At 43.8% G+C, this 26,255-nt stretch overlaps 3 protein-coding genes across 7 annotated transcripts; 1 reads left to right on the top strand and 2 right to left on the bottom strand.

Moving 5' to 3' along the window:
- Positions 1–566: 566 nt before the first annotated feature.
- spx (spexin hormone) lies at positions 567–5,877 on the bottom strand. Of its 4 annotated transcripts, none has more exons than XM_018747111.2 (6): positions 5,673–5,877; positions 4,994–5,077; positions 4,785–4,842; positions 4,350–4,412; positions 1,041–1,127; positions 567–640 (listed from the first exon to the last, which is right to left on the bottom strand). In XM_018747111.2, exons 1-6 carry the CDS (start codon positions 5,676–5,678, stop codon positions 576–578), a joined length of 363 nt encoding a protein of 120 aa, XP_018602627.1. In that variant the 5' UTR covers positions 5,679–5,877; the 3' UTR covers positions 567–575. The 4 variants fall into 4 exon arrangements, with proteins under 4 accessions (XP_018602627.1, XP_018602626.1, XP_018602625.1 ...); XM_018747110.2 differs by having other exon boundaries at positions 4,988–5,077; XM_018747109.2 differs by lacking the exon at positions 567–640 and having other exon boundaries at positions 787–1,127.
- An 8,373-nt stretch (positions 5,878–14,250) lies between these two features.
- golt1ba (golgi transport 1Ba) lies at positions 14,251–17,779 on the bottom strand. Its single transcript, XM_018747235.1, has 5 exons — positions 17,646–17,779; positions 16,929–17,020; positions 16,075–16,253; positions 15,846–15,927; positions 14,251–14,953 (listed from the first exon to the last, which is right to left on the bottom strand). The coding sequence occupies exons 1-5, from the start codon at positions 17,668–17,670 to the stop codon at positions 14,915–14,917; spliced, it is 417 nt and encodes a 138-aa protein (XP_018602751.1). The 5' UTR covers positions 17,671–17,779; the 3' UTR covers positions 14,251–14,914.
- A 260-nt stretch (positions 17,780–18,039) lies between these two features.
- Positions 18,040–26,179, top strand: LOC108931646 (RecQ helicase-like). Of its 2 annotated transcripts, XM_018747581.1 has the most exons (17): positions 18,040–18,120; positions 19,361–19,437; positions 19,846–20,061; positions 20,218–20,397; positions 20,482–20,588; positions 20,731–20,929; positions 21,178–21,344; positions 21,998–22,079; positions 22,213–22,361; positions 22,440–22,557; positions 22,656–22,794; positions 23,071–23,162; positions 23,448–23,664; positions 23,759–23,888; positions 24,199–24,213; positions 25,355–25,514; positions 26,101–26,179. In XM_018747581.1, exons 2-16 carry the CDS (start codon positions 19,416–19,418, stop codon positions 25,484–25,486), a joined length of 1,965 nt encoding a protein of 654 aa, XP_018603097.1. In that variant the 5' UTR covers positions 18,040–18,120; positions 19,361–19,415; the 3' UTR covers positions 25,487–25,514; positions 26,101–26,179. The 2 variants fall into 2 exon arrangements, with proteins under 2 accessions (XP_018603097.1, XP_018603098.1); XM_018747582.1 differs by lacking the exon at positions 24,199–24,213.
- The last annotated feature ends 76 nt before the right edge of the window (positions 26,180–26,255 follow it).

Here is a 26,255-nt window from a genome sequence, read left to right on the forward strand (position 1 = left end):
AATTTAAAAACCCCAAATTAAAATATTGTTTGTGTTTTGATAAACAGAACATATTAAATTTAATTGCAGTTAGTTTTTTTGCACCAAATGGTTGTCATGAAAAAGATTTAATTGATTACTCTGAACCTGTGACACAATTCATATTTCAATCAATTCAAAAGTGCTGTACTGCACATACAGATTTCCAGGGGTACAACAGCAGCAATATGGAATCATCACAAAGTGAGTATTTCAAACATGTGTGCTTCTGTTTTTTATAGTATTGCAAGAAGCCTGAAGATATGTTTTTTAAAATGTTTGCCATTTCGTTTGTGATGATTGTCACAGCTTTCATAAGCACACTAATAAGCCCTTTTTTACAAACACCAGTTTTGCAACCCCAGTGGTATTACTCTTACATAGCAGGACTCCTTACAACATATTTTCCACTCAGTGCAAACTTGTTTTAATTGTCAATACATTCAAAACATCAACTCAGAACTACATTGGAGAATCCTGTATTTTACACTACATCATTGGGATAAAATTGTGTATATTTTGATCATGAGTCATCAGATAATCCAATCAATGAACTATCAGAAATAGTCTTGTTTCCACAGTGGAAGATCTTGAAAGTATAGTTGCTCAGCATTTTCTTCAGCTGAAAGGGAAAAAATGATGGCATGGACATGTACAATGTGCTCACATAATAATGAAATATGAATTCAAAGAGCTTTGAGTTTTGAGGTAATTTTCAACAAATGATATGATTCATTTTAGTAGTGTTTATCCTAAGTTGCACGTTAAGTAAATACTTTGATAAATCTTTGCAGATGTAATAGTCTCAATGTATAATGTTAACTGCAGCTCTGCATCTTAAGAAATTAATATACAGAGTGAAAACATTTCCCCTATGAAGAAATGTGACAACAAATTTAGAAAGCAAAAATAGAGCCTATTAACTTAAACAGCTTCCCATCTTTAATAATTAGTGTATGATGAACCCAGAGGGTCTGTGACAATGACTGACCGAGCAGCCAGTTGTGCAAGAGGAGGCTCACCTTCCTCCTGGGCCTGCTGGAGGAAGCGCAGTAGCACAGCTGCAGCTCTTGACACATCCCGCTGCTCTGCATTCTGGCTGCGTGTTACTGCAAATGGGGAAACAATGTGTAGTCTCCGGCATGCAGCTTTTAACTTGTTACATGATTTGTTGATACTCATTTTGTCTTCTAAAATATCAGAGCATTAAAAACAAGTTTTTCAATAAAATGTAAAAGAAAAACTAAATCACTATGGCCTTACATGGATCCATACCTTTAAAGACTTTTACATCACACATACATTTGCTGAAGCGGCAAGCCGGAACATAACCCGGCAACACAAGGCGTAAGGCTGGAGGGGGAGGGGGACACACCCAGGACGGGACTCCAGTCCGTCACAAGGCACCCCAAGCAGGACTCGAGCCCCAGACCCGCCAGAGAGCAGGACCCAGCCAAACCCGCTGCGCCACCACACCCTCTTAAGACTTTTACATTTTAAAGAAAGTGTAAAAGTCTTGCAAGGTATTTTTTAAAAATGGGGACAAGCGGTTCAGAAAATGTGTGTGTGTGTGTGTGTGTGTGTGTGTGTATTAAAGTTTTATCTGAGGTTTCTATAAAACCTAACACATGAATAATTCAAGGAGTGTCTGTATTATGAATGTTTTATTGATTATGACTTAGTGGTAAAAGAGACTTTCAATTAACATTGTTACAGATTTCTGATCCCAATTGTGTTTTTACATACATAAAAGTACATACACTGGGTTTTACTATAATACTATATCTTGTAAATAAAATGTGTAAATGAAATTAATAATCAGTACACTACTACATTATATATAAAGTACAAATGCTAATATTCCATGAATAATTGTACAACTGAGGTATAATGTTACTATATATGTTCAATTTTCTTTTAAACTAGTAACTGTCTAAAAAGTCGAGAGCAGGTCAAAATTAAGTGGCTGTCACATCACAAGGATCAGTGCACTGTCGTCTCATAATGAAACTCATTTGATCATTTTATATACTAATGGGATAAACCCTCCTTTTAAAATATGTGAAAAGGCACAGGTGCTTCTTCACCAGAAAAATAAGCAGTAAACTTGTTAATTGACAAGAGACAGCACTGACTTTCAGCCTTGTATCAGCCTTTCAATGAGAAGCTTAATGGATGCAGCTCAATCATAAAAGCTAGGCTGAAATAACAACAACAACAACAACAATAAAACAGATGGTTTGAGCCCAAACAGAAAGTAGACACCCATCATTAATTTCTTTAAAATCTGGTCATTCACTATCACCCAATAAAGGCACTGAGAAAGCTGTAAGCTGTACATGTGTAACTTATTGCCAATGTGTAATAGTGAAAATGAGCTCATAACCAGAGTCTCTCTCATCAGGAGAGACTTTTCTACCGTATTGTATTTACGGTGGACCCTAAACCTGACTGTGAGTGAGAGCAAAAACATTGCTTGGCAGTGACACACTCCAAACATCTGTGTGTGTGTGTGAGCTAAGTGAGTAAACGTAAACCCGGTTACGATATCAGTACAAACACAACTTGGTACAGCAAACTGATGACACTTAATGCTTTCAGCGCTTCACTTGTCAGCGTGAGGAATGGAGACGTGCTTCTGACCGACGGCTCTCCCTCCATCAACCCCATCATCTGCTTCATCGCTCAGTTACCACATTTAGGTCGGTGGCGAGCATTTCAATAAACAATCAATTCAGGAGCAAGAATATCCTGTTATATCAATGCACAGCAGTCCTTTAAAAATCAAATATTCAACATTCTATGGACAAATCTTAATTAAATAGAAGGTGATAACGAAGCTGACAAGAGCTGGAAATTCAATCAATGTGTAAAGTGACAGCACTGTCGGCTGAGCCCACGCCTAATCTTCTGGAGAAGCATAAGAGACGGTCCATTGCTACAAGCCACCCCTCCCACAACTGTAAACAATCATCAGCACATTTTAGCTTTAGTTTTTGTGTGCGTGTTTTTTTAAACTTTTCCAGAAAGCTTGTTATTAATACACGTTACCGATTGCAAACGATCACATTCTCTGACAGTTCCGCAGCTGAAAACACGTAGCTCAAGAAAAACCCACCAGACAAAGTTGGGGCGGGAGAGCGCCTCCCAGCATCTCCTTCCACTGAACAAGCGAGAGAGGTACCGATACAGGAGGTGAGGGAGCCAGAGCCGTGAGGCCTGATGTTGGCGCCAGGTATGGACCCAGAGCCCTTATACATCTGTGATGAAGGATCTATATTGTGCCCTATTATAGTTTTACAACTACCCAAAGGCACCCAGAATGGAATTCACCATTTTAACTATTTGGATGGCGAGTAAAAAATTCAGGTGTGTAACAGGCTTCCACACAATATACTCTATTTCTCCATCCCCAAATACCCGGCAAGTTGCTGCACCAATTATATATAGTGTATAATGTCTACATTGTGTGCTTGTTTAATGTATTTAAAACGAGAACAATTATTTTAGCAAAAGATAGAGATGTTATGTCCTATTCACAGGGACCGGCTTAGTGATATTTTTTGTGACCAGAGAACCATTAAACCTAACCCTAGAGCAATCAACACATCATGTTGGGTGTGTGTAAGGGACTCTTAGTTTGCACAACTAAATCTGAAACATTATTAATTTAATGAAAAAGGCAGAATTGTTTTGTTTTAAAACTTAAAGTAAGCCAGCAGTTTCACAGAGACCTACAGAAATAAGTGGATTCAGTTTGCATCTCTTAGCTTAGTCCTTTCCCAAGACAGCCAAAAGATGTGTGCAGAAATGTAAAAAAGCAAATCACATGCATGAATTTAAACTCATATCAAAGACAAACCTGAAATAAGGCTCTAGCCTTACCTGTAAAATCTCTAAACTAGCAATAGTTCAGTCAACACTAAAACAGATCTATTTGCTATATGATCTATTATGACATATGTGATCAAAAAATCCCTGCATTAAAATTAAACGATCTATGCGTATCCTTCCTTCATGAATTATTGTCTTAAGTATTGCTAAGGTTTTTAGAAATTTGAGCTGAGCTCTGCACTCAGGATATGGCACCACTTCTTCTGGGGCTGTAACATACAAGTCCAGCTCCGAAAGCAATACATTTACGGGCAGCCTTATACCCTCAGACACATCACACACACAGTGACTCATCGGATTCTCACGTCTCTACTGTGGCCCTTGATATGGCAGGTCCTCTGCTTACAGCAACACCAGGCTGCCGTTTGTGTCTTGTACAGTAAAGGTGTCACTGAGAAGCAGCAGCCATGAACCCGGAGCGCACGAGCGCTGTTTACCTATACGAAGTGTGTCATACATGTCCCCCTCGTTTCGGTCTTCGGATATGAAACGACGTCCCTCTGAAACAAAACCAGGTTGGTATATTACACTGGTTACTGAAACAATCGGTCAGTTAAGATTTATAATACATTGATTAAAACAACTCATCTGCATGTTCAAGATTATTACCTGAAGTAAAGGGCAAGTGCGCCAATGAAAGTTTAGCAGCAGGAATGGTAGTTTTTACATCAGTTTTATGTGATCAGAGAGTTCCAGGTTCGAATCCCACGTCCTGCTAGGACCCTTGAGAAAGGTACATATCCTGGATTGCTCCACTAAAAATGACCCAGCTGTACAAATTGGCAAAGAATTGGTATATCTGGATATGGAAACCTGATTATTGCTTAAAAGCTTATTATTAATTAGTCCTGGCAGGTAAGACTTGATCTTACGTGTTCCCTTGAGGTACAGCATTGCCTGGGGCGTCCAGTTCCTTCGCTGGAAAGTATCCTTCATTTAAACACAGCAAACAGTAAAGACAAAGGTAAGGGTTACTCAACCGACAGAGATTTCATTCAGACACAGACAAGGTTCCTTAATCCACACTTTTAGTCTCCAGGTGAGAATGGAAGCAGAATGGGAGCCAACAGGTCACCTTCACCTTAGGGGAGCTGCTGGCGCGCAGGGCGAGCGTGGTCACGAGCAGCAGCAGTGCGAGCGCGCACCGAGTCAGCGCCTTCGGACCCTGAGGCAGAAGGAATTTGTGCGCTGGTGAACGGTACGGTTGGCGTTCTCGCGTGCCGAACAGCAAACGCACCAAACACCGAGCGAAGGACTGGAAGTGTGTGTTTCAAACACACACACACACACACACACACACACACACACACACACACACACACACACACACACACAGCAAGGCGAGCTGATGCGCCGCCCTGCCCGCGCGGTAAACACGCGAAGACGCACGGGACAGGTGTTACTCCCACTGTCTCCAAAACCTCCTGAGGTAAAATATCTCAATTTTCCGAACATTTTCTTAATTTTCTGGAAACGAATAATACTAAGTATTTAACTCAAAAATACGAGACATTCAAGAAGCAAGTCTCAAGCTTAATTGTTCAGTTTAAGTCTATTCCTTCCTTCCCCAATAAATTACAGGGGATAAGAAAGGGGGGGATAACGCCCCCCCCGCAAAAAAGTTCAGGAATGTAACCGCGAATATGTGCACAACTTCATCCGGCATTTTCATTTTTTTTCTCCACCGCCGATACTTGACAAGTTGTTACACACTGCAGTAAATAACAGTGCGAGACGCAAATGCAGAAACAATGCCTTACCTTCATTCTCGATAATTCTCTCGTGACACTTCACAGTTCACACTAGTGACTAGTAGTGTGAGGAGGAAGTACGCCGGCTTCAAGCAATGGGGTCGAGTGCCTGGCTGGTCTTCCTGGTGTCCCGGCCTTTCCTGCTCTCCACTGCCCTTTATAAACTGTGAGGTGGAGGAATCCTGCGGGAACACCTGTCAGAGGCGCTGCTTCACACGTTCTCCTTCTCCGGGGGGGGGGGCAATGTCAATGTTCATCCTCCAGAAAGTGATGGAGAGGATGGACGGAGCTCCACGCCCAAACGCACGTTTCCCTTCAGACATACTGTTTCATATCGGCAGCTATAATAAACACCGTGTTTTTCTCTCCTTACGCCACTGATCATTTTTTATGCCGAGAAGTCTATACGACATGATCATGCTGTAATATTTTTTAATACTCACTTGTTTCTAAGTCAAGTAGCTACCTATATATCACAATTTTAAATGAGAAAGCGTGTTTGTAATAGTTATAAAATAAACACATTTCTTTTAATCCATGGCTGAGAAAAAAAACAAAAAACAAATCATGCAGCGGTTTGTGAAAGAACGTTGTTATGAATGAAGCGACTGCTGACAGCCCGTCAATGAGCCCCGCGGTTGCTAGATAGTCCGACCTCGGCGAAGTGACACTTCCAGGGCTCGAGGTACGAGAGCTGGAGCTGAGCACAGCTCCTTTGAAGTGTTCAAAAATCAATCGCTAATGGAGGAGAAAAGCAACGTTTTATTATCTAGACACTTGAGGCACCACATGCGCCACAGGTCTGTTACAGATTGGAGAGACAATTCAGTTCAAATCAAATGTCTGCCGGTCTTCAAGTGTTTACCTGAATATTATTGGATATGAGCATTCACAACTGTCAAACAGTCCTGACAAATACTGAAAGGATTTAATGCTCAAAAAGCTTCGGAAGTTAGTGATACACACACTTTTTGCTATTTTATCCACACCAAAAGATGTATTTTCTTATTGTATGCTACAGACTAAGTGGCCAGTCACAGCTCCAACACCATCATAAAGTTTGCTGACGATACCACCATTGTGGATCTGATCACCAACAACGATGAGACGGCCTACAGAGTTGGTGAGGCTCCTGGCAGAGTGGTGCCAGGACAACAACCTGTCTCTAAATGTCAATTAAACTAAGGAGCTGGTGATTGACTTCAGGAAACAGGAGACGGCTCATGCACCCGTATACATAGGAGGGTATGTTGTAGAGAGGGTCAACAGTTTCAAATTCCTAGGGGTCACCCTCACTGCAAACTCACATGGACTGAGCACACAGCATTAACCATCAAAAAGGCCCACCAATTCCTCAGGTGTCTGAAGAAAACCCAGATGTCCACTACGGTCCTCACCACTTTCTACAGGTGTGCTGTGGAGTCCCTCCTCACAAGGTGTATTACATCCTGTGGTGGCAGCTGCTCCATACAGGACAAAAGAGCCCTACAGAGGGTGGTCAAAACAGCTCAGGACACCTACACTACACACTGCCTCAGAAAGACAATGTGCATCATGAAAGATCATAGTCACCCTGCACGGGCATTTTTCTCTTCCCTGCCATCTGCAAAACGGCTCGGGTCTATTCGAACCCACACAGCTAGGTACAGGAACAGCTTTTACCCCACTGCTGTAAGAATATACAACACTAACCAATGTGCTACCTCTAGTAACTGCAGTTGGACTGCTACACTCAAGCACATTGTTAAATTTCACTGTGACTTTAAGCATTTTCATTCTCTCATTCTGAGTTCTCTGGCTGTCAACTGGTATTATTGTTACTACTGTTACCATTATTTATTGCTATTGCTGTTGCACTACTCACTGTCATTGTCACTGTTTTGTTTGTGCAGTATTTCTATTGTCTCTGTCCTTGTCCATGGTCTGTGGAGAAGCATTCAGGAAGAATTTTATGATACATGTACATGGTACTGTATCTATGACAATAAACTTGAAACTTGACATACTTCAAAAATATTCCTTTGAGCACGGATGTCATTACAAGATCTGATGAATAGAGTCCCGTTATACCACCCCTGTTGTACCTTGTTTTTACAATTATGTTGCTCTTTTTTGTGACCATATTGTAGACCTGCAGTGATGCATTTTAACTGGATATGAAGAGTCATACAAATGTTTTTATATTCTAACCTCAGTTCAACTCACTTCAGTTCATTTTTACACAACGCTTTTCTCAGCAGAGTGACAGAGAGGGCTGAACAATAGATAAGTACAGGCCAGTGACAGAAACAGTGACAAAACATGACTGAGTTTGACAAGTAAGCCAGAGGGCAACCAAGGAGAAGAAAATTTAAAAATTCCATCCATGAAGAAGGGTAGGAAAAGAAACCTCTGGGCGTCCAAGTGGGGTCATACCCATCCTGGGCTTTCTAATGTGGTGACAGAGGAACTTTGTAGGTATGTCTATAACTAAAAGCTTTGAATACCTTGTTGGTGATTTTAACAGTGTATTAGATGGCAAACCCTAGTTACACATGATTCCCTGGCAATTAAAAACACTTTTAGAGAGTTAGCTCTATTTACATCTGTTGGGGGCAAGGTTCAACTGATCAAGTAAAACAATTAAACCAGGCAGAATTTTTTAAAACACATTTTTGCTGTAATAATATGCATTATGTTTTAAATATTATAAAGTTATTGCTAAAAAGCAGTAACCTATCTTGGTACACTGTAACCCACAGGTATCCAACATGTGGCTCACTGACTGCATGTGGCCTAGTAGGAAATTCACAAATTTTAATATATGCTGTACCTAACATAAATACTGAAAATTCTTTTGGATCACACAATAATAGTTATAGTTAGACACAGCTCTTTCTGGCTGCTAACAGTGAGTGATAGAACAGTAGACAGTGGGCTGTGGACCTCAACACACAGACATATTAGACTCCAAAAAAGGGGTGGTAGATATTATTATTAGTTAGAGATCAAATATTGATAAGGTTTGAACATCTCAAAAGTAACTTTGGACTAATTAGTATTAAGTATTTGCATCTGATATTTTCTTGAAGAATAGACTACAACCATAATAGAACTCATTGTCAGGGTGTTTCCTCGGGGTGGGTGCGTCGAACCCAAGCGCGGAGCAGAGGAAGCTGGTTCAAGGGGCGATCCGTAAGACATGGCCAAGGAGGCAGGCAAGGGTAACCGATGTGCGCACGTAGTCCGAAGGGAGAATCCGAGAGGCGTAATTCAAAGACAGGCAAGGAGTCGAGGCAGACCAGGAAGTTAATCACGAGGAGCAGGACGAGGAGTGCGAGTGAGTAACGAGGCTGAAACAAGGTTCCGCAGCTTCCTAAGGTCCGGGCTGCCCTTTTATGTGCCCGGAGCCTGATCAGCCGCCGGTGTTGCTTGTTGCTGAGTTCGTAGGTGTGACACTCATCTCCCTAGTAAACTCCAAGGATATGATCTATACATAAAATAGTATTCTAGCAAGCTTTTTCTACGTATACTTATGATGCACTGGAGAAAACTTAGGAGCATGACCTTAGCATGAATGACCACTTGTCTTTCAGTGATTAATGTTTTCTGTATGTGCTAAAGTCTTTTTTATCTGCAATTCTCCAAGCATTCAGAGACAATTTTCAAAAAAAAATTCTGTCACACTACATTCTTAATCCCGTACATCTTCGCTGGATATTTCCAGGCACATCTCAGTTGTGCTTTAAATGTAAGGCTTCCATTGGTGATACAGATTGCCGTTGTGGGAATGTGATAAGATATACTGTAATGGTTTTCCAGTATTTTAGCTTACTGGAATGGTTTTCATTCATACATTGAAGGTCTGTGGCACACTGAGGCGGCCGGGGAAAGGAGCGGAGAGAGGGATGGGGGTCGCCACAGCTGGGGCTAATCATGCACCCTATTTCTTCCCCAGTGCCTGACAATGAGAAAGAGAGAGAGAGACAGAGGAGGAGAGCACGAACACGGACACACCCTGTCCCGAACCACCGCGGAGAAGCCCCGTCATACCTATTCCCTGTTTCCCCTTTTCCACCCCTTCCTTCCCCATGACAGGTAGTAGGGAGCAATCCCTGGTGAACCACGAAATAAAAACAGAGAAGAGCACTGCACCTCCAGTCTCTGGCATGTGTCTGTTACAGTGGTACTGAAACCTAGGACCTCTTGCATGATGGACAGAGACCAGTTGGAGCATGTCCTCCAACAGATGCAGCTCCAGCAGCAGGAGTCGCTAGACACGCTGATGACGGTCCAGCTGGTGGAGCGCCGGGCCTTAGTTGAAGCCCTGGCCGTCCTCACGGACTGCCCTGCCTAGCCGGCGACCGCCCCCATCCATCTGCTGAAAATGGCGCCAGAGGATGATCCAGAGACCTTTCTTGAGGTCTTTGAGCGTACCGTCCACGCCTGCCGGTGGGCCCTGGTGGAGTGGGCCAAGCGGTTCACCCCTCTCCAAACAGGCGAGGCACTGATGGCGGCCCGGCAAGTCCCTGCCGCGGTGACAGTGGATTACGGAGGCCTCCGGGAGGCCGTCATGGAATGGGTTGGTCTGATGCCAGAGGGACACCGCCAACACCTGCGGGGCCTGCAGTGGGGCGAATCAACCTTGCCCTTCCTTTTCGCACAGCAGGTCCTGGATTCCGCCCGGAGGTGTTTGCAGCTGGACCGAAAACACCCGGAGCGGATCATGGAACAGGTGGCCCTGGAGCAGCTTATGGCGGCCATGCCGGCCTTCACCGCCGGCCTTCATCACCGGCCGGAGACCCTCGCTGATGCCATCCCCCTGGCGGAAAATCACCTGGCCACGACCCATGAGCCCCCCTCACCTCCATCCATAACGACCCCTCCCAGCACCCAGAGGCCACTCGAGTCCCAGCCCACCGCCCATGCCAGGCCTGCCCCGGCCCCTGGCCGCCCAGTCCCTCCTCCAACATGTCCTTCTGCTCCTGTGGCCCGCACCTCCCCGATCCGTTCCCCTCTGTCACAGAGGGTCCCCCCCGCTGTCCCTTTAGCCCCTTTTTTTCCTTTTCCCGGGGGGCCTCTTGGGTGGACGGAATGCAGAGACCAGAGTGCAGACGGTGTGGGGACCTTTAGCTACCTCAGACAGGACTGTCCCATCATGGTGGCGGAGGCACTCTTTAAAATATTCACAAGGGTGGGCGTCCCTAAGGAAATCCTTACAGATCAGGGCACTGCCTTTATGTCACGTGCACTCATGAACTTGTACAAACTATAGAGAGTTCAGCCCATTTGCACCAGCATTTTTCACCCCCAAATGGACAGCTTGGTGGAGCAGTTCAATAGGACCTTAAAGAATATGATTTCTAAATTTGTTGCTGAAGATCCCAGACACTGGGACCAACTATTGGACCCAGTGTTATTTGCAGTGCGAGAGGTGCCCCAGACCTCCACGGGATTCTCCCCCTTTGAGCTACTGTATGTCCGACTACCCCGGGGGGTACTGGACATCGTAAGGGAGGTATAGGAGGAAGGGCCCAGCCCCAGTAAAAATGAAGTACAACATGTCCTCGACCTGAGGGTGCATTCACATGCTCTCGGTCACCTGTCCCGGGAGCACCTACAGCAAGCTCAGGAGAGGCAGGCGCGCACATACAACAGGGAGACGCGGTTACAACACTTCACCCCGGACGATGAGGTACTCATGTTGCTTCCCATGTTGCAGTCCAAATTACTCGCCAAGTTGCAAGGGACCTTTGTGGTCACATGGTGTATAGGTGAGGTCAACTACAAGGTCATCTGATCCGACATAGGTGGGGGCCGGCAGATATACCACCTTAACATCCTGAAATGCTGGCAAGATGCGCCAGTCGCATCCCTAGCCACCACGGACCCAGTGCGAGACAGGTTGGGTCCAGTATTGCCTGACCAGGGTAGGAACCCCTCCCTGTCAAATTAGGGTCGGGTCTCTCGGACCTACAGCATAGGGAGGCGACCCAGGTGCAGAAGGAGTTTGCCGACGTGTTCTCCCCTCTGTCGGGTTGGACGATTCTCGTACAGCACCACATTCAGCCCCTCGGGGGGAGGCCAGTGCGTAGTCGCCTGTACCGTGTTCCTGTCCATAAGCACAAAGTGATACAGGACGAACTCGAAAAAATGCTGCAGCTGGGAATCATTGAGGAATCCCACAGCGACTGCAGCTGGTATTGAAGCCGGATGGCTCCGTCTGCTTTTGTGTGGCTTACTGAAAAGTCAATGCAGTTACAAAGTTTGATGCTTATCCCATGCCCCAAGTGGATGAGTTGCTGGACCGACTGGGGTTTGCTCGCTTTTATTCGACACTGGATCTCACCAAAGGCCACTGGCAGATTCCCTTGCCTCCAGAGTCCAAGGACATCTTGGCTTTCTCCACTCCTTTTGGGCTACACCAATTTGTTTTACTCCCGTTTGGTTTGCATGGGGCCCCAGCCACCTTCCAGAGGCTCATAGACCAGGTCCTCGAGCCCCATGCCCATTATGCCACAGCCTATTTGGATGACGTCATTGTGTACAGCCCCAACTGGCTGTGGTACATGGCCCATTTGAGGGCGGTCCTACAGTCCGTGAGGGACGTGGGCCTCACGGCAAACCTGACGAAGTGTGAATTTGGAAGGAGTGAGGTACGGTATCTGGGGTTTGTCTTGGGAAGTGGACAGATTCGGCCCCAAGTTAACAAAATGGCTGTGATTGTGGCTTGTCCGGTCCCCAAGACTAAAAAACAGGTGAGGTCTTTTCTAGGGGTGGTGAATTACTATGCCAGTTTATCCTGGGGTTTTCCACTGTAACCACCTCCCTGACAGATCTCATCCGCCAAGGGGCCCCCGATCCAGTCCAGTGGACGGAGCAGTGCCAGAGTGCTTTTCGGAAGATTAAAGAAATGCTGGGTGGGGGCCCTGTCCTCGCCTATCCTAACTTCTCTCTCTCCTTCCTTCTGCAGACGGACGCGTCCGATCAGAGCTTGGGGGCAGTCCTCTCCCAGAAGGTAAAGGGGGAGGTGTGGCCCCTACTGTACATCAGCCACAAGTTGACTCCCCCAGAGCGCAAATATAGCACCATTGAGAAGGAGTGCCTTGCGATTAAGTTGGCAGTCCACTCCGTTTTTACCTCCTGAGACGGGAGTTCCAGCTGTGTACGGACTACGACCCCTTGCAGTGGTTGCACTCCATGAAGGACTCCAACCCCCGCCTCACCTGGTAGTATTTGGCCTTGCAGCCCTATCGGTTCAGGATTGTCCATTGACCCTTTCCTCCCCTTCCTTCCCTGTGACAGGGGGTAGGGAGCAATCCCTGGCGAACCACGAAATAAAAACAGACAAGAGCACCGCACCTGCAGTCTCTGGCATGCGTCTGTTACAAGGTCATTTACAAAAATTTTAATCTGCTGCTCTCTATATCCCTGTTAAACCCCGTTCTTGCTTATTGGGGAAACAAATGTATGTTATTGCTGTGGTCTATAACACAAGCTCCCACCAATGATATATGATTGACTCAGTTGTCTAATTTACTGCCACTAGAAAAGTTAACATTTTACCTGCCTCAAAATTCTAATGAATGTTCCAAGACTTTGACATCTTTTTGGAACTTCTTCAATAGTGCTACACAACCAGCCTAACTAAATACTGGACCTTTTTGTTCATATTATGTATCTATATGTATTTTTATTTTATCTGTGTACTGTTTGTCTCTATCATTACCCAGTTATGTTTTGTTGCTAAAAAATTATTGCTTTTTATTATACACAAACTTCTGAAACATTTCTTTGCTGGTGCATATCTTTTACAGGATGACAGTGAAAGACATTTGTTGTTACTGCCTGTTACAGCACTTCTGATTCAAAGGCTTATATGATGTACTACATACAGTGCAAGTAAACCTTGCTTATTAAATCAGTAACTAATTTGGTCAAAGTAATGATTAGGTAACACTAATAAAAAATAGATTGAATATTATTCTTATTCATCCTATTGTTTGCCTCCACAGAATATGCCACTGGTGTATTGCTTTGTTTTTCCACAGTGTTCACTTATACAGCATAACCCAACTTTTTATATTTCCAGTTTTTTAATTAGAAGTATATTTAAAAGTTGACCAAACAGAATGTAAGGCACCCCAAGCAAAAGATGAAAGGCAGAAAAGATGTCCATGTTTTTCAGTTGTTTGGTACATTGTCATGGTTAACAAGTTTTGCATTATTTCTTATGGGGGAAATATAGCTCCACTATGAAATTTTCACCACAAGAATTTTTGTTCCATTTTAGCATTGCAATGAACAGACCACCTGTGCATCGTATTTTTTATAATTTTTCAGCTGTCTCGGTAGAAAATGTAATTGCAAAATACTTTTTACTATTTATTTTTTAAAGGACAACATTGTTTCTAGTCACTCACTCTGTTGGCACTTAACTGTTTAAATTTAAAACACATTACACTTTTACATGTCCAGGTTATTAATGTTCTAAACATATGCAACCAGTAGTGTTTATTCAAATCTTGCTAAAAAAAACTGCACACACTGCACTTTTTAAATTGAAAATTGTATTTACAAAATTTCAGTACAGTAAAACAAAAAACATTGGCTTTATTGTTTATCTCCCCCTGGAGGCTGTTTAATACTTTACACAGGGAAGTGAACATATTGTCCTACAAACAGACTTAAAAAAAACTTTTGTAGTAAATGCAGAGTGTAGATGTATGCAGTTAATTGGAAATAAGACAAACATTTCTCCATTTGGCTTTCAGGACCTCAGGTGGGGGTTGGGGGTATAACATCAATTGCCATATCTGGCAATCAAGAAAGCACAGCACAAACCATATAGCAAAATTTAACAGGATTTAGGCTGTTTTCATGATGCACATAAATGGACAGGTGCAATCCTGTTATTTGCATGTCCAGAGGATCATACACTTCAGTCATTGTAGTCCAGAGTTTTATCATAAACATGATGTGTATAAATGGCTTATGGGACACACTCAACCTGGGCCCATAGCTAAAGTTTCTAGGTAACAGTGTCCTCATGGCAACCAGCGTGGTGCTTTCTCCAGTACATAAAAGCACTTGCATCATGCCAATCCAATGACAAACAAAAGCAGATGGTTTCCCTCTAAACCGAAGAAGGCCATATTCAGAGATTTCAGACCTTAACATTTAAGGGGAACTTAGCCAGCTGTAGATGAAATTAATTCAGAAAACTATTATAAATATAATAAATTGATCTTCTCCAAGCCAAAATGTCGCTGCTATACCATGTTGCTGCTTTCGCCGACTTTATCCACAAACTGAAAAGAGAAACCAGAAAGGATGCAGTTAGCAAAAAGTGACATTTGTGTCACTGCAATCAATAAGAATGTTTATTTTCTAAATACTAACGATCACAATGTGAACCCTAAGACAACAAAATAAACACGTGGGCTCACTAAGATCGTTATTTTAACCTTGCCCTGAGTATGACACATAACATTTAGGCCAAATGATTAACAGAGGGTATACCTATATCAGGATGTCATGACCACCTAATATATTTGAAATATTTAGCTTAAAAACCAGTATAAATAATGGGTGTAACAGATGAAATGGCATGGAACAAGGAGTACCATTTTGGGACTATAGCTTCAGCGGCAGGTAGAAGTGTAACTAGTTCCCTTATACAAGTACTTGCAACAAAAAGATAGCATGTCCCAGTAAAATGCCCATGTTAAAAAAAAAAAAAAAAAAAAAAAAAAAAAAAAAAAAAGTTTCATGCAGTGGACTACTTTCAAGAAACAGTTGCACAGTATATTCTGCACAAAACCACTGAGGGGCATGTGTGTATGACATACATGTCAGCCTGTGAGCTCAGGCTATATTTACATAAAAACTCATTCTTCTGCAATGGTGAGAAGCTGGTATAAGATGAGCAGTGACTGACCATGACAGAAGATGGTCTTCAGAGCCTTACGAAGGCTTTAAAAAAAAAGTAAACAAAAAAAAAAAAAAAACGACATACATTCACCTCACACATTGAGTTGTACTTTAAAACATCCTGACAACAGTTTGAGACTAGAGCATGCTGTAGTACAGACTCAGAACTAGAAGGGATAAAGCTTTGAAAGACCGTTGCCATATTTAATGACACTTCAGACTTTGATGGCTCTTGGTTATGGGAAGCTAACACAACACCATCACACTTACCCCACTGATCCCAGGGAGATTGAGCAACGAGCCCAGAATGGGGATTCTCCGGATAAAGCCCACAGCAACTGGAAAGAAACCCCTGACACAAAAAAAAAAAAAAAAAAAAAAAAAAAGACAGGTTGAGAAAAGGCATGCACCCACAGCAATGTCTAACACAGATTCAATCATAGTTCAATCTGTTCAAATGCAGCCCCCATATGCAGCTCCTCCCGTAAGCGGAGCTCACCTGAACAACAGGAAGAAGCCATAGATCTCCAGGACCATTCCCACCATAGGCCAGCCGATCAATACCACAAACACACCACCCAGGAAGAAACTAGTGGCCTTCACTTTGTGCTTCTGGAAGAAGAACCTGAATGTCCTCTCCAATCCAATGACGAATGACAGGCCTGCGACAAACAGGATCTACACACAGATATAAAAACATACACAGTGTTTGGTTGTATTCTATAAAGCTTTGCAGGTCTGACAGCTAAAGTGGGAAGATTTAATTTCACCATGCAAATTAGCTGAAGACAGTACATTACATTAATCCCTTTAAAATGATGCCGGTAAAAATGTGCGTGCATGGATCAAAAAAGGAGAATTAACTCAATTTGCGCGTTAAGTATTCTTGAGCAGGGGGCGCAGTGGGTTGGACCAGGTCCTGCTCTCCGGTGGGTCTGGGGTTCGAGTCCCGCTTGGGGTGCCTTGCAACAGACTGGCGTCCTGTCCTGGGTGTGTCCCCTCCCCCTCCAGCCTTACGCACTGTGTTGCCAGGTTAGGCTCTGGCTCCCCGCGACCCCGAATGGGACAAGCGGTTCAGGAAACGTGTATTCTTGAGCACATTGCTTTTTCCGAATTGTATGTCATCACAGAAATTTTCCTGAGGTTTTTTGCTATTTGATGAAATATGCTTCATAACTTTTAAAGTGGGAGGATACTGGAAGTCTGTCAGTCCGTAATCTTGCCTAATTACAGAAAAGGACCCAGCACAGTAGCGGACCGTCCAGCCAAAATATTGCTGGGTTTCCAGTCAAACAGCTGCTTGAACTGAGCGAGAGTATTTATATCACAACTTGACACAAGCGTGGTACTCACATTGCCTATGGCCAGGAGAGCTTTGTCAAAAAAGAGAATCATTCCAAAGAAGAGGAAAAACACGCCGAAGCCTGTTAGTCCCATGCCGATTTCTGTGAGGGATGAAAACACACATTTACATCTCCATCCATGTGTCCACGTTCCTGAGCAACGTCATCAAAGTCTCATTTCACACTGACTGAGTGATTCGGAAGGAAATTCTTACCACGAACTCTTACTTGTTACATTATTAATTTATAATTAGACTAGTTCACGGAAAAAGCAGCAAAGCAAGGCGACGAAGTTAAAATAGTTACTAGCCTAGGCATGGTGATAGAATTGGGAATGTCAACAATGTGTGAGCAATTTTATTTTCAGCTGTCAGTGAGTGAGTGTCAGCGTATGCAGCGCCAGGCTCCAGTCGGTTAGCTAAACAGTAAGCTACGAGCGGATACTCGGTGTTAAACTCCTCGAGCTTATAAAAACGAGAACATTAACCATAAAACTCATGAACCTGGTTTACAAACCGAAAGGTACCATCGGTTATTTGGTTAAGTGGACATCACGTAGCGACAACATATTTTATCTGGCCTGTTTGTTTAGCCCACACACATGACACGACTCATTCATTTCCACCTCGGCATCGCCACAATACTGCTGTGCTCCAATTAAGTTGCTTATAAGAGAAGAGGCCAATTCGAAGAGACACATTACAAAAAAAAAATTACGTCAGCTTACTCTGGGAATCCGTTAACGAGATCATTTTTGCAGCTCTGGGCGGATCAACAGCTAGCCGCTCGGGTAACTTTTGGTATGCTTTCGGAAACCAACTGCAAGCAGCTGCCTGCCGCTACGGTGGCCGCCACGTCTTCCGGAACCACGCAGTCACGGAACAACGCGCGCACGGATTGGCCCACCGAGATACAACCACTGAGCAAACCCCTTCAAAACGCGCTATACTTTACGAAACTGTGCTCTATAGGCGCCATTGCGGCTCATTTTTCAAGTAGTGTTTTCGCGGTCCTGAGCACTAAAGAAGGCACCCAATGGCCCAGTTTCTTCAATTCGGTCACAGCATGCAATGGGGCAACGTTCATGAATTCTCTTCTCTCATTGGTTGAGGCACATGGACAGGCTTTCAGCAACCAGGACCGGTAGTTTAGGCTAAAAAAAAAAAAAGAATAGTAAAGAGCGACTGAAGCGGCAGGTGTTGGTAAGTAGTGCATCACCTACCTATTTTTGTTACACGGTGGGTAACCGCTATTCGTGTTTTCACTTCAAATATGATATGCTGGGCGTTGTGCTTAACAGTTTTCTCTGAAATTCAGAATGTGTTGAATAATACTGGACTGTGTGAGTCACTCACTGCACATCATCATCATGGCAACGCGTGAACAGCGAACGTGATGATGGGGAGAAAACGGCGCGGCCCTCACCAAGTTTGTTTTCAACATAAAATCCGCCGCGAGCCGTTTCCGTATGAGAAAAAACAAGTTTGTTTGTAAACTTAAGCGTGAGTCCAGAACGAAATATGTGCCGCACCTGGCCTGCGCTGGAGACACCCCATGAAAGCACCGCTCGTACTCGTTCGTACGCCTAGTGTGCAGTACAAGGCAGTCTTGTACCGGAAATCACGTGTTTCACAGGAAGCGATATTCATCCATCCATCCATCCGAGCTCTTCAGCCCAAATGCTTTTTCACTGAGCTCACCAAGGAGTTGTGTATCCTCCTGTTTCTGCATTTTGAGCACACGTGGGTAGTGAACATTGCCCCACCAGACAGTTGTGTACCACCTTGTCAGGTATTGGCCTTAAAGAACACTTAAAGAATCCTGCACCTGTGTACAGCCCTGGGATGGTTCTCCTCTGCTGTCTGAGGCAGTTACACTGAAGTTTAATTATTGCACATGCTGTTGTTAACCATTCGCTAGAAAAACCCTGCTGGAAAGTTGACACCCACACTGCGATGGATTTCAGAAAGGGCCCAGCACACACTCCCCTGGATATTTCTCAAATTGCATGGTTGTGTCCCCACCAGGCTGGATTCATGAAATTCTGGAATGTGACACAGTGGACCTGCCCTGGATTGTTCAGTAACTTGCCAGATGTATTTACTCAGCACTGTGCAACAGTTCTTACTGTCTGATTCGATGTTCTAATTTACTGTGCTCTGTATCATTCACCATAGTTTTCATTCATTCATTCATTCATTCATTCATTCATTCATTCTCTATCAGCTTGTCCAGTACTGGGTCATTGTGATCCTGGGCATATCTCAGATGCATAGGTCACTAGGCAAAGAAGGGTACACTCTGGACAGGACACCAGGGTACTGCAGGGTAGATGTCACCATATAATAAATATATAACATTCAACAGAAGCCTTGGATGCAGTTCTCATGTGTATATCAGTAAAAATGTTTTTTTTTTTTTTTTTTTTTTTGGTCATGGAAGACTTTTAGGAGTGCATCTACTTGCAAGGTACTTTCCTTGAGGTTTCGTGAGTGAAATGGAGGGGAGCAGTTTTAATGGTAAGTGCCCTGACCCTGAGGAGTCTGCCTGGTTGTGTGCTTCTTATACAAACATCTTTCCTGGAAGTTCTGTCTTGTGGTTGTCATTGCAGGGAGTGTTAGTAACGCAGCCATTTTTGCATTTGCTGGAAGAGGAAGGAAGGTTAAGGTCCTGCCTGTACATGTGACTTAATTGGCTGGTTTACCTGTTAAAGTGAGATAGTCTTTTTTCTGAGAGCGATCTTGTTAGTGAGAGTCAAGTGTCAGACTGTCATTCTAACCCTGAGCTGTTAAATTATTTCCATTGCCCATGTTTTGCCAGAAATGGAACTAGTCTCATGGGTCAGGTGGCTCTGTCTATGGGTGCTACTTAAATGTCTGCAGCATATCTCTGCTTGTTGATTGGTCAGTGCTGCTGTACCTCTGCAGAAGTCCAGCGGGAGTTGGAGTCTGTGGAGGCAGAGCTGGAGGTGGTGGAGCTGCAAATATCTGAGCTGCTTGAGCAGCAGTCAAACCTGAACTCCAGGAAGAGTGAGCTGCTGAAGAAACTTGAGCGTGAATGTGATTCAGCCCAACCCTCAGGCTCTGCCCACCCAAAAGCATCAAGCAGCACTAAGGAGAATCTGAAGCGTTATGAAGGGACAGGTGACACACTCATACCTTTTGCAGTCCTTGACATTCTAATTGTACTTCTGTTGCTAGATTCATACAAATAAGTTAATGGTGTATTCCTTGTTAAACTGTGTCCCAAACTACTGGCTATGCCGAGATAAACAGCGACCACAAAACTTCAATTCCTAGATTTTCCGTGGTCGACGGAAGTGCAGCTGCAGCTGTCAGAGGTGTTCCACCTCTCGAAATTCCGTCCACTCCAGCTGAAGGCGATCAACCTTACCATGTCTGGGAAGGATGTCTTCTTGGTCATGCCTACGGGTGGCGGGAAGAGCCTGTGCTACCAGCTGCCATCTGTCTGCTCCAAAGGTTCTGTGGACTTTGTTTGCACTCACTCTGGAATTAATGAAAGGTTAATTAGTCCTCTCATAACAGCGTGTATGTGTACAACAGGTTTCACTCTCGTGATTGCGCCATTGGTCTCTCTCATGGAAGATCAGCTCATGTACCTGAAGTCCATCAACGTTTATGCGGTCACACTTAATGCCTCTAGTAAAAAGGTAATGAACCCAAGCATGCAACTACTTTTACTATTTCCTCTGCTGTCCTAAAAACTTAATTTTCTATTGTAATCTGTGGTATTCTGACAGACACACAATTCAGTGTTAAACCCCTTTTGTTCACCTGGAATGGTGATATCAGGAACACGCCAAATGGGTTCTGGCTTCCATGACGGAAAAGGCAACGCCGTTCCGGCTGCTATATGTGACCCCAGAGAAAATTGCCAAGAGCAAACTCTTGATGTCCAAGCTGGAGAAGGCCTACAAGGCGGGCAAGCTGGAGCGCATCGCTGTGGATGAGGTGCACTGCTGCAGCCAGTGGGGTCACGACTTCAGGCCTGGTGAGGAAGTGTGCGAGCTGGGGGGTTAAGAGTTACTGACAGAAGTGATCAGCACAGACAGAGTTGTTGGGCCCTAGTGAGACATTCATCATATGATAGGGCTTCAATGATTTCTTTTTCTGTGGCTGCTCACAGGGAAACAACTTGCGCACATTTTTGTGGCTTTTTTTCTGGTCAAAGGAGCAGAGTAGTGTAGGTCATGTCAGCCTGTTCCGTGATATGATGTTTCTTTTCTCTCTTTACTGAAGACTACAAGCTGCTGGGAATCCTGAAGAGGCAGTTTCCCAGTGTTCCTCTCATTGGGTTGACAGCCACGGCCACAAGCGGGGTACTGAAGGACTGCCAGAAGATTCTTAGCATCCCTGATCCTGTAACACTTACAGCTTCTTTCAACCGACCTAACCTTTACTATGAGGTTGGTAACAGCTGCCTAGTAGTTTTTTCTTTATAATCTGGAATTCTTAATTCTTGGTTATATTCTGCACAATTGGAACACACCTGGAATGCTAACTGTGTTGCATGTGTTGTCAGTTTTGCTAGCAACCAGATTGTTTCTCTATACATTATTGAGGAAAGCATTTTAAAGCAGCTTTATGCTGAAATAAAACATAAATATGATCTACCTGGGGTGGCATGGTGACACTGGGTAGTGTTGGGCTGTGTATTGTGTTGTAGATTCAAATTAGGTTCAGTGTATCTGAAGTTTCCTGTTGGTGCTCCGGTTTCCTCCCACAGTTTAGACATATTACAGACTCTAAATTGCCAGTAGTGTGTGATTGTCTTGCGGTGGACTGATATTCCATCCAGAGTGCACCTTGTCTGGATAGGCTCCAGACCACTGTGACCCTGCATGAGGACAAGTGCATGGTGATGATGGATGGAATCTGCCTGTTGTGGATATTACATCCTACTTTCATATGTGAATTGATATTACATTAGTCAGACATTGTAGTGTTAACTTTAAAAACTAATTACACATTTAACTACTCATCTTCTGGCAATTTTATATAATTCAGGCTTCTGTGGGAATGGAATGAACAAATAAAATACCGCAAAATCTGATTCAAGGTACGGATCAAAGAAGCAAGCCATGAAGATTCTACCACTGATATTGTTGCACTGATCAATGGGAGATATAAAGGCCAGTCAGGTAAAGTGTGTGGGGTTTTTTTTTTTTTTTTTTTTTTTTTTTTCTTATTATTTTTTTAAAATTAAAAAGGCATTTGGATACCACTGCTGCGTAAATCCTTAAGACTGCACTCTGCGTGTCTACCTCTTGGCAGGGATCATCTACGTATTTTCCCAGAAGGATGCAGAGGTATTATCGACAGACATGCAGAAGAAGGGCATCGCAGCCCAGCCATACCATGCCAATATGGAGCCAGAGGATAAATCCCGTGTGCACCTCCATTGGACAACCAACAAGATTCAGGCAAGCCTCCCTATATGTGTGTCTACGTCTATGGGCTTAGACACCATAGATGGCTAACCAATCATGTCTGGAATACAGGTGGTGGTGGCTACAGTGGCTTTTGGGATGGGCATTGACAAACCAGATGTCAGGTTTGTAATACACCACTCCCTCAGCAAGTCCATAGAGAACTACTACCAGGAGAGTGGCCGTGCAGGTAGGGCACTCACTGAAGCTGAGCCTGCTCATGTCTGAACTCAGCTCACCTGTCTGTATGAACCTCACCATTCTGCTGGTGATTCCTTCAATGTTCAGGGCGTGATGACAAGCCAGCGGACTGCATCTTGTACTTCGGTTTTGCCGATATCTTTAGGATCAGTACCATGGTTGTCATGGAGAATGTGGGCCAACAGAAGCTCCTTCAAATGGTTGCTTACTGCCAGACTTTGGACAGGTAGCACATACCATCCTTTTTGCTCTGGGGACTGGGACACTGTTCTCTTCTTGTGGTCACGACTATGATTAAGTAAGCTTAGTGGTAAATTACGCAGCCACGTTAAATCATAATGTTCCAGAATTCTCACAGTGTTTAGGGATGAACAAATAAATATCCTGGCCATAATTTATGTCTACTTTCAAGTAACTGAATGAGTACCTTGGACTAGATGAGTATATTTTTAACACCTAAGTAGAAAAATGAAGTAGTGCTCACACCTGTGCTATTGTACAGGTGCCGGCGTATGGTGCTGGCAGGCCATTTTGATGAGGTTTGGGATGATGACGACTGCAACCAAATGTGTGACATCTGTCGCCATGGTAATGGTAAGTCAGTTCAGCTGCATTGAACCTCTCTTTTGTACTAGGATTCAGAACTTCATTTGCAACTCTGATTTTTACAGTCCAGAGGGACCCCCTCTCCCCACTATAGGTGCTATGAATTGTACACCAGAGGTTGAAATGTGTGGAGTGCTCTCTGTAAGGGATCCAGACAGTCTCCTTGGGGTATTTTTCTGAAATGTGGCCTGTTTTTCTTCCCTCTTCAAGGGGTTATTCTCTGTTTTCTTACGTACCACTTGGCTACGTACATGCCTGTTTCCTCTGCTGCAGACTGTGTCACCGTTGACATCACTCAGCATGCTCGTGAAGCAGTGCAGATTGTGGAGATGGCCAACACTATGGATGAAAAGATGACCCCCCTGAAAGTGATAGAAGCCTGGATGGGAAAGGGTCCTGCCAAACGGCGTAAGATGATCCAGGCCACTGCCCTGTCACGTCTGGAGGTGGAAGCTATCCTCATCCATCTCCTGTTGCAGGGGTACTTCAGGTAGTTTCCTTACCATCTCTCCTCACATAACCTTTCACAGAACAATTTCTCCTGTTGCTGGAGATCCCTCTCCTTCCTTTCTCCTTTCCTGTAGTGAAGACTTCAGCTTCACCCCATACACTACCTACTTCTACTTGAAGCTTGGTCGCAAGGCAGCACTGCTGAAGAATGAAAAGCATACTGTGACCATGAAGATGAAGAGGACCCTGCCTGTCACTAAGCCAGTAAGTAGTGGAGGGTAAACGTGTCTACTGGACTTCCTCTTTGCTCTTGCCCTTATTTATTCTCGCTTCCTTATCTCTATCTCCCTCCAGGGCAGTATGAGTTTCTGCCTGTATGTCATTGTTTAAAAGACTTTTTTAATTAGTGACATCTGACTCTTTCAAAACCTGTTATTTTGCTAATCATCCTTTAGTAAGTCTCTGGCTAGCAAGCTCTGTCATTTTCTGTCTCTACCTGTCTTTCACCTGTCATTTCTTCCGAGACACCTTAATTTCACTACTGGCTTCACACAACCTCTCCCTGAAATCCCAGGAGCAGCCTATGAAGGTAGGTCATCTCTCCCTTGGCCCAGCTGTGAGCCTTAGAATGTATCACGTTTTGCTCCAGGGTTCCCATCCACCTCTTGTATAGATTGAGTTGTTGATCAGTGGTTTAATAGTTTCCCATTATTACTAACAATCACTGCTTTGGTCACTGAAATGTAATTTTGGGAGGGTGGTGGGGATTTCTTAGCATTCTTTAATGTGGTTAGTTGCCAACTTACCAAGAGGCATTATTAACAGAACATCACAAAGCCAAAGTATGGAATGTTCAACAGTACAAACTCAAGATCCTACAGGTGCTCAGTGGCAGCCTGGCCTTTGGATGTTCTTGTTCACAAGCGCAATCTGTCAGTGAGGGGGAAGCCCTCCACAGATGACACACTGACATTTAATTATTACGGGACTCTGTGAAACACTGTCTGTGAAATGGTTTCATGTTGTGCAGGGTGTCACAAAAAAAGAACAGTTCCCTGAAGCAATTCTAGGAAATTATTCTAATTCCCTGGTGTCTTAATTCTACACTGAGTAAATTCAGGAAAATACATCAAATTCATAGATATGGTGACCTGTATAATTAGTAAAGGTTTCTGTCATACTACATAAGGATATAATTCCAAAAAAAGTAAGTCTTTTATCTGTATGTGTGTGTAGATGAATACCTTTCACTGACATCAATACTTTTCCTGAGAAAAAGTGGCATTTACTTCCATATCAATAGCCATTTTATCTACTCAAAATGACTTCATCCATTTCAAATGGAATATTGCCAGAGTGTACTTCAGATGTCATTTCTTGTTCTCTGAAGTTTTAAGCTCCATTTATTCCTACAGCGCTACACTTCACTTGAAACAGTAAGCTAGGTCATTACTCAATGAAAGTAACAACGTGAGTTACGCTGTTGCCCCCTGACAACTCGCATATATCTTTTCCTGATGCTGTATAAGGTTTTCTTTAAAAAAAATTTTTTTTTTTGTAAGTTGTTTTATTAGTGAACCTGGCTGTTGTGCTGGTCACAGTTATGACCTTGCCTTACTCACTCTACCTACTTGCATTGCCAGCATTGTTAAAAATCCCACCCATTCATGTTGTTCCTGTCAGTCAGTGACCCCACTGTCACAGAGCTAATGCTATGAATGAATTAACAGGGAGCCATGTCCAACGGGAGCGGAGATAGGAATAGAGCACAGGGAAAGCCGAAAGGAGGAAAGAGGCCCGGGCCTGGGGACACTGCCCGACTCAACCCCATTCCCAAGAGAGTCAAGGAAGATGTTCTCTGATGCTCTCACCCACAAGACGACCCAAGAAGTACAGTTCCGTTGTTTGTGCGTTTGCCAGGCATTGCATGCTGGGATGCAGTCTAATATGAGCTTTTCCCAGAGCATTGCCAAAACAAGTATTTACCAACATAATGCGAGCCCTTCAATGTGTCCTGCCTAAAATGATGCATTTAACGAGGCATGGTGTCAAAGGGAGGTGACAACTCATGCATCAACTGTTTTACTATACTACTACTCATTTGTTCATAATTTACTAACCCCTAACCTGAATTTACTTGTGCATAGTACTTCGGTGTACTGATTTGTTGTACTAATGGCAATGTTAAGCTTACTACTATAACTCGGCATGTGGTCATATTATGGCTATGGTGGTAGTTGTCATTACTGAATTGGTAGGATGTTGATGGGGAAGTGGATGCTTGGCTGTTATGACTGCAGGTATGCTGGAAATGTTTGGAGGTTCTGGCCTTATGAGCATGATAGCAGGTTTGTAGAAGGTGGAGGTCAAACAGGAATAATGGGACAGATGAAGTTGAGGACAGGGGTTCTGTCTTTAGGTATGGTGGAAGAAGTGCACCCTTTTCCCCGGTTAACCTGTAACACTGTCTCTGCAGGAGGACGTTGACCCTCCAGCAACAGTTATGGCCATATTCTCCAGGGACCACATTTCACACACAAATGAGAAATTCACCAGGAAATCAAAGAATTGTCAGTATCAGACCCCGAAACACAGCAACACCCCTACAGAGAGTAAAATTAACTTGGACCC

The sequence above is a fragment of the Scleropages formosus genome, chromosome 2 (genome assembly GCF_900964775.1).
Source record: "Scleropages formosus chromosome 2, fSclFor1.1, whole genome shotgun sequence".
In the NCBI taxonomy this organism is placed as follows: domain Eukaryota; kingdom Metazoa; phylum Chordata; class Actinopteri; order Osteoglossiformes; family Osteoglossidae; genus Scleropages; species Scleropages formosus.

Bases quoted from the DNA above. Each gene is read 5' to 3' on its own strand.
- spx (XM_018747108.2), bottom strand. The intron at 4,843-4,987 runs GTGACCTGTTGG...GTTTAAATGAAG, and splicing joins GCAGCTCCCCTAAGGTGAAG to GATACTTTCCAGCGAAGGAA. The intron at 1,128-4,349 runs GTAAACAGCGCT...CCCCATTTGCAG, and splicing joins GTATGACACACTTCGTATAG to TAACACGCAGCCAGAATGCA.
- golt1ba (XM_018747235.1), bottom strand. From the start codon at position 17,670: ATGATCTCGTTAACGGATTCCCAGA. The intron at 17,021-17,645 runs GTAAGCTGACGT...CATCCCTCACAG, and splicing joins CTCGTTAACGGATTCCCAGA to AAATCGGCATGGGACTAACA. The intron at 14,954-15,845 runs GTAAGTGTGATG...TTCTCTTTTCAG, and splicing joins ATCTCCCTGGGATCAGTGGG to TTTGTGGATAAAGTCGGCGA.
- LOC108931646 (XM_018747581.1), top strand. From the start codon at position 19,416: ATGGAGGGGAGCAGTTTTAATG. The intron at 20,062-20,217 runs GTGACACACTCA...TTCAATTCCTAG, and splicing joins GAAGCGTTATGAAGGGACAG to ATTTTCCGTGGTCGACGGAA. The intron at 20,589-20,730 runs GTAATGAACCCA...TGGTGATATCAG, and splicing joins TTAATGCCTCTAGTAAAAAG to GAACACGCCAAATGGGTTCT.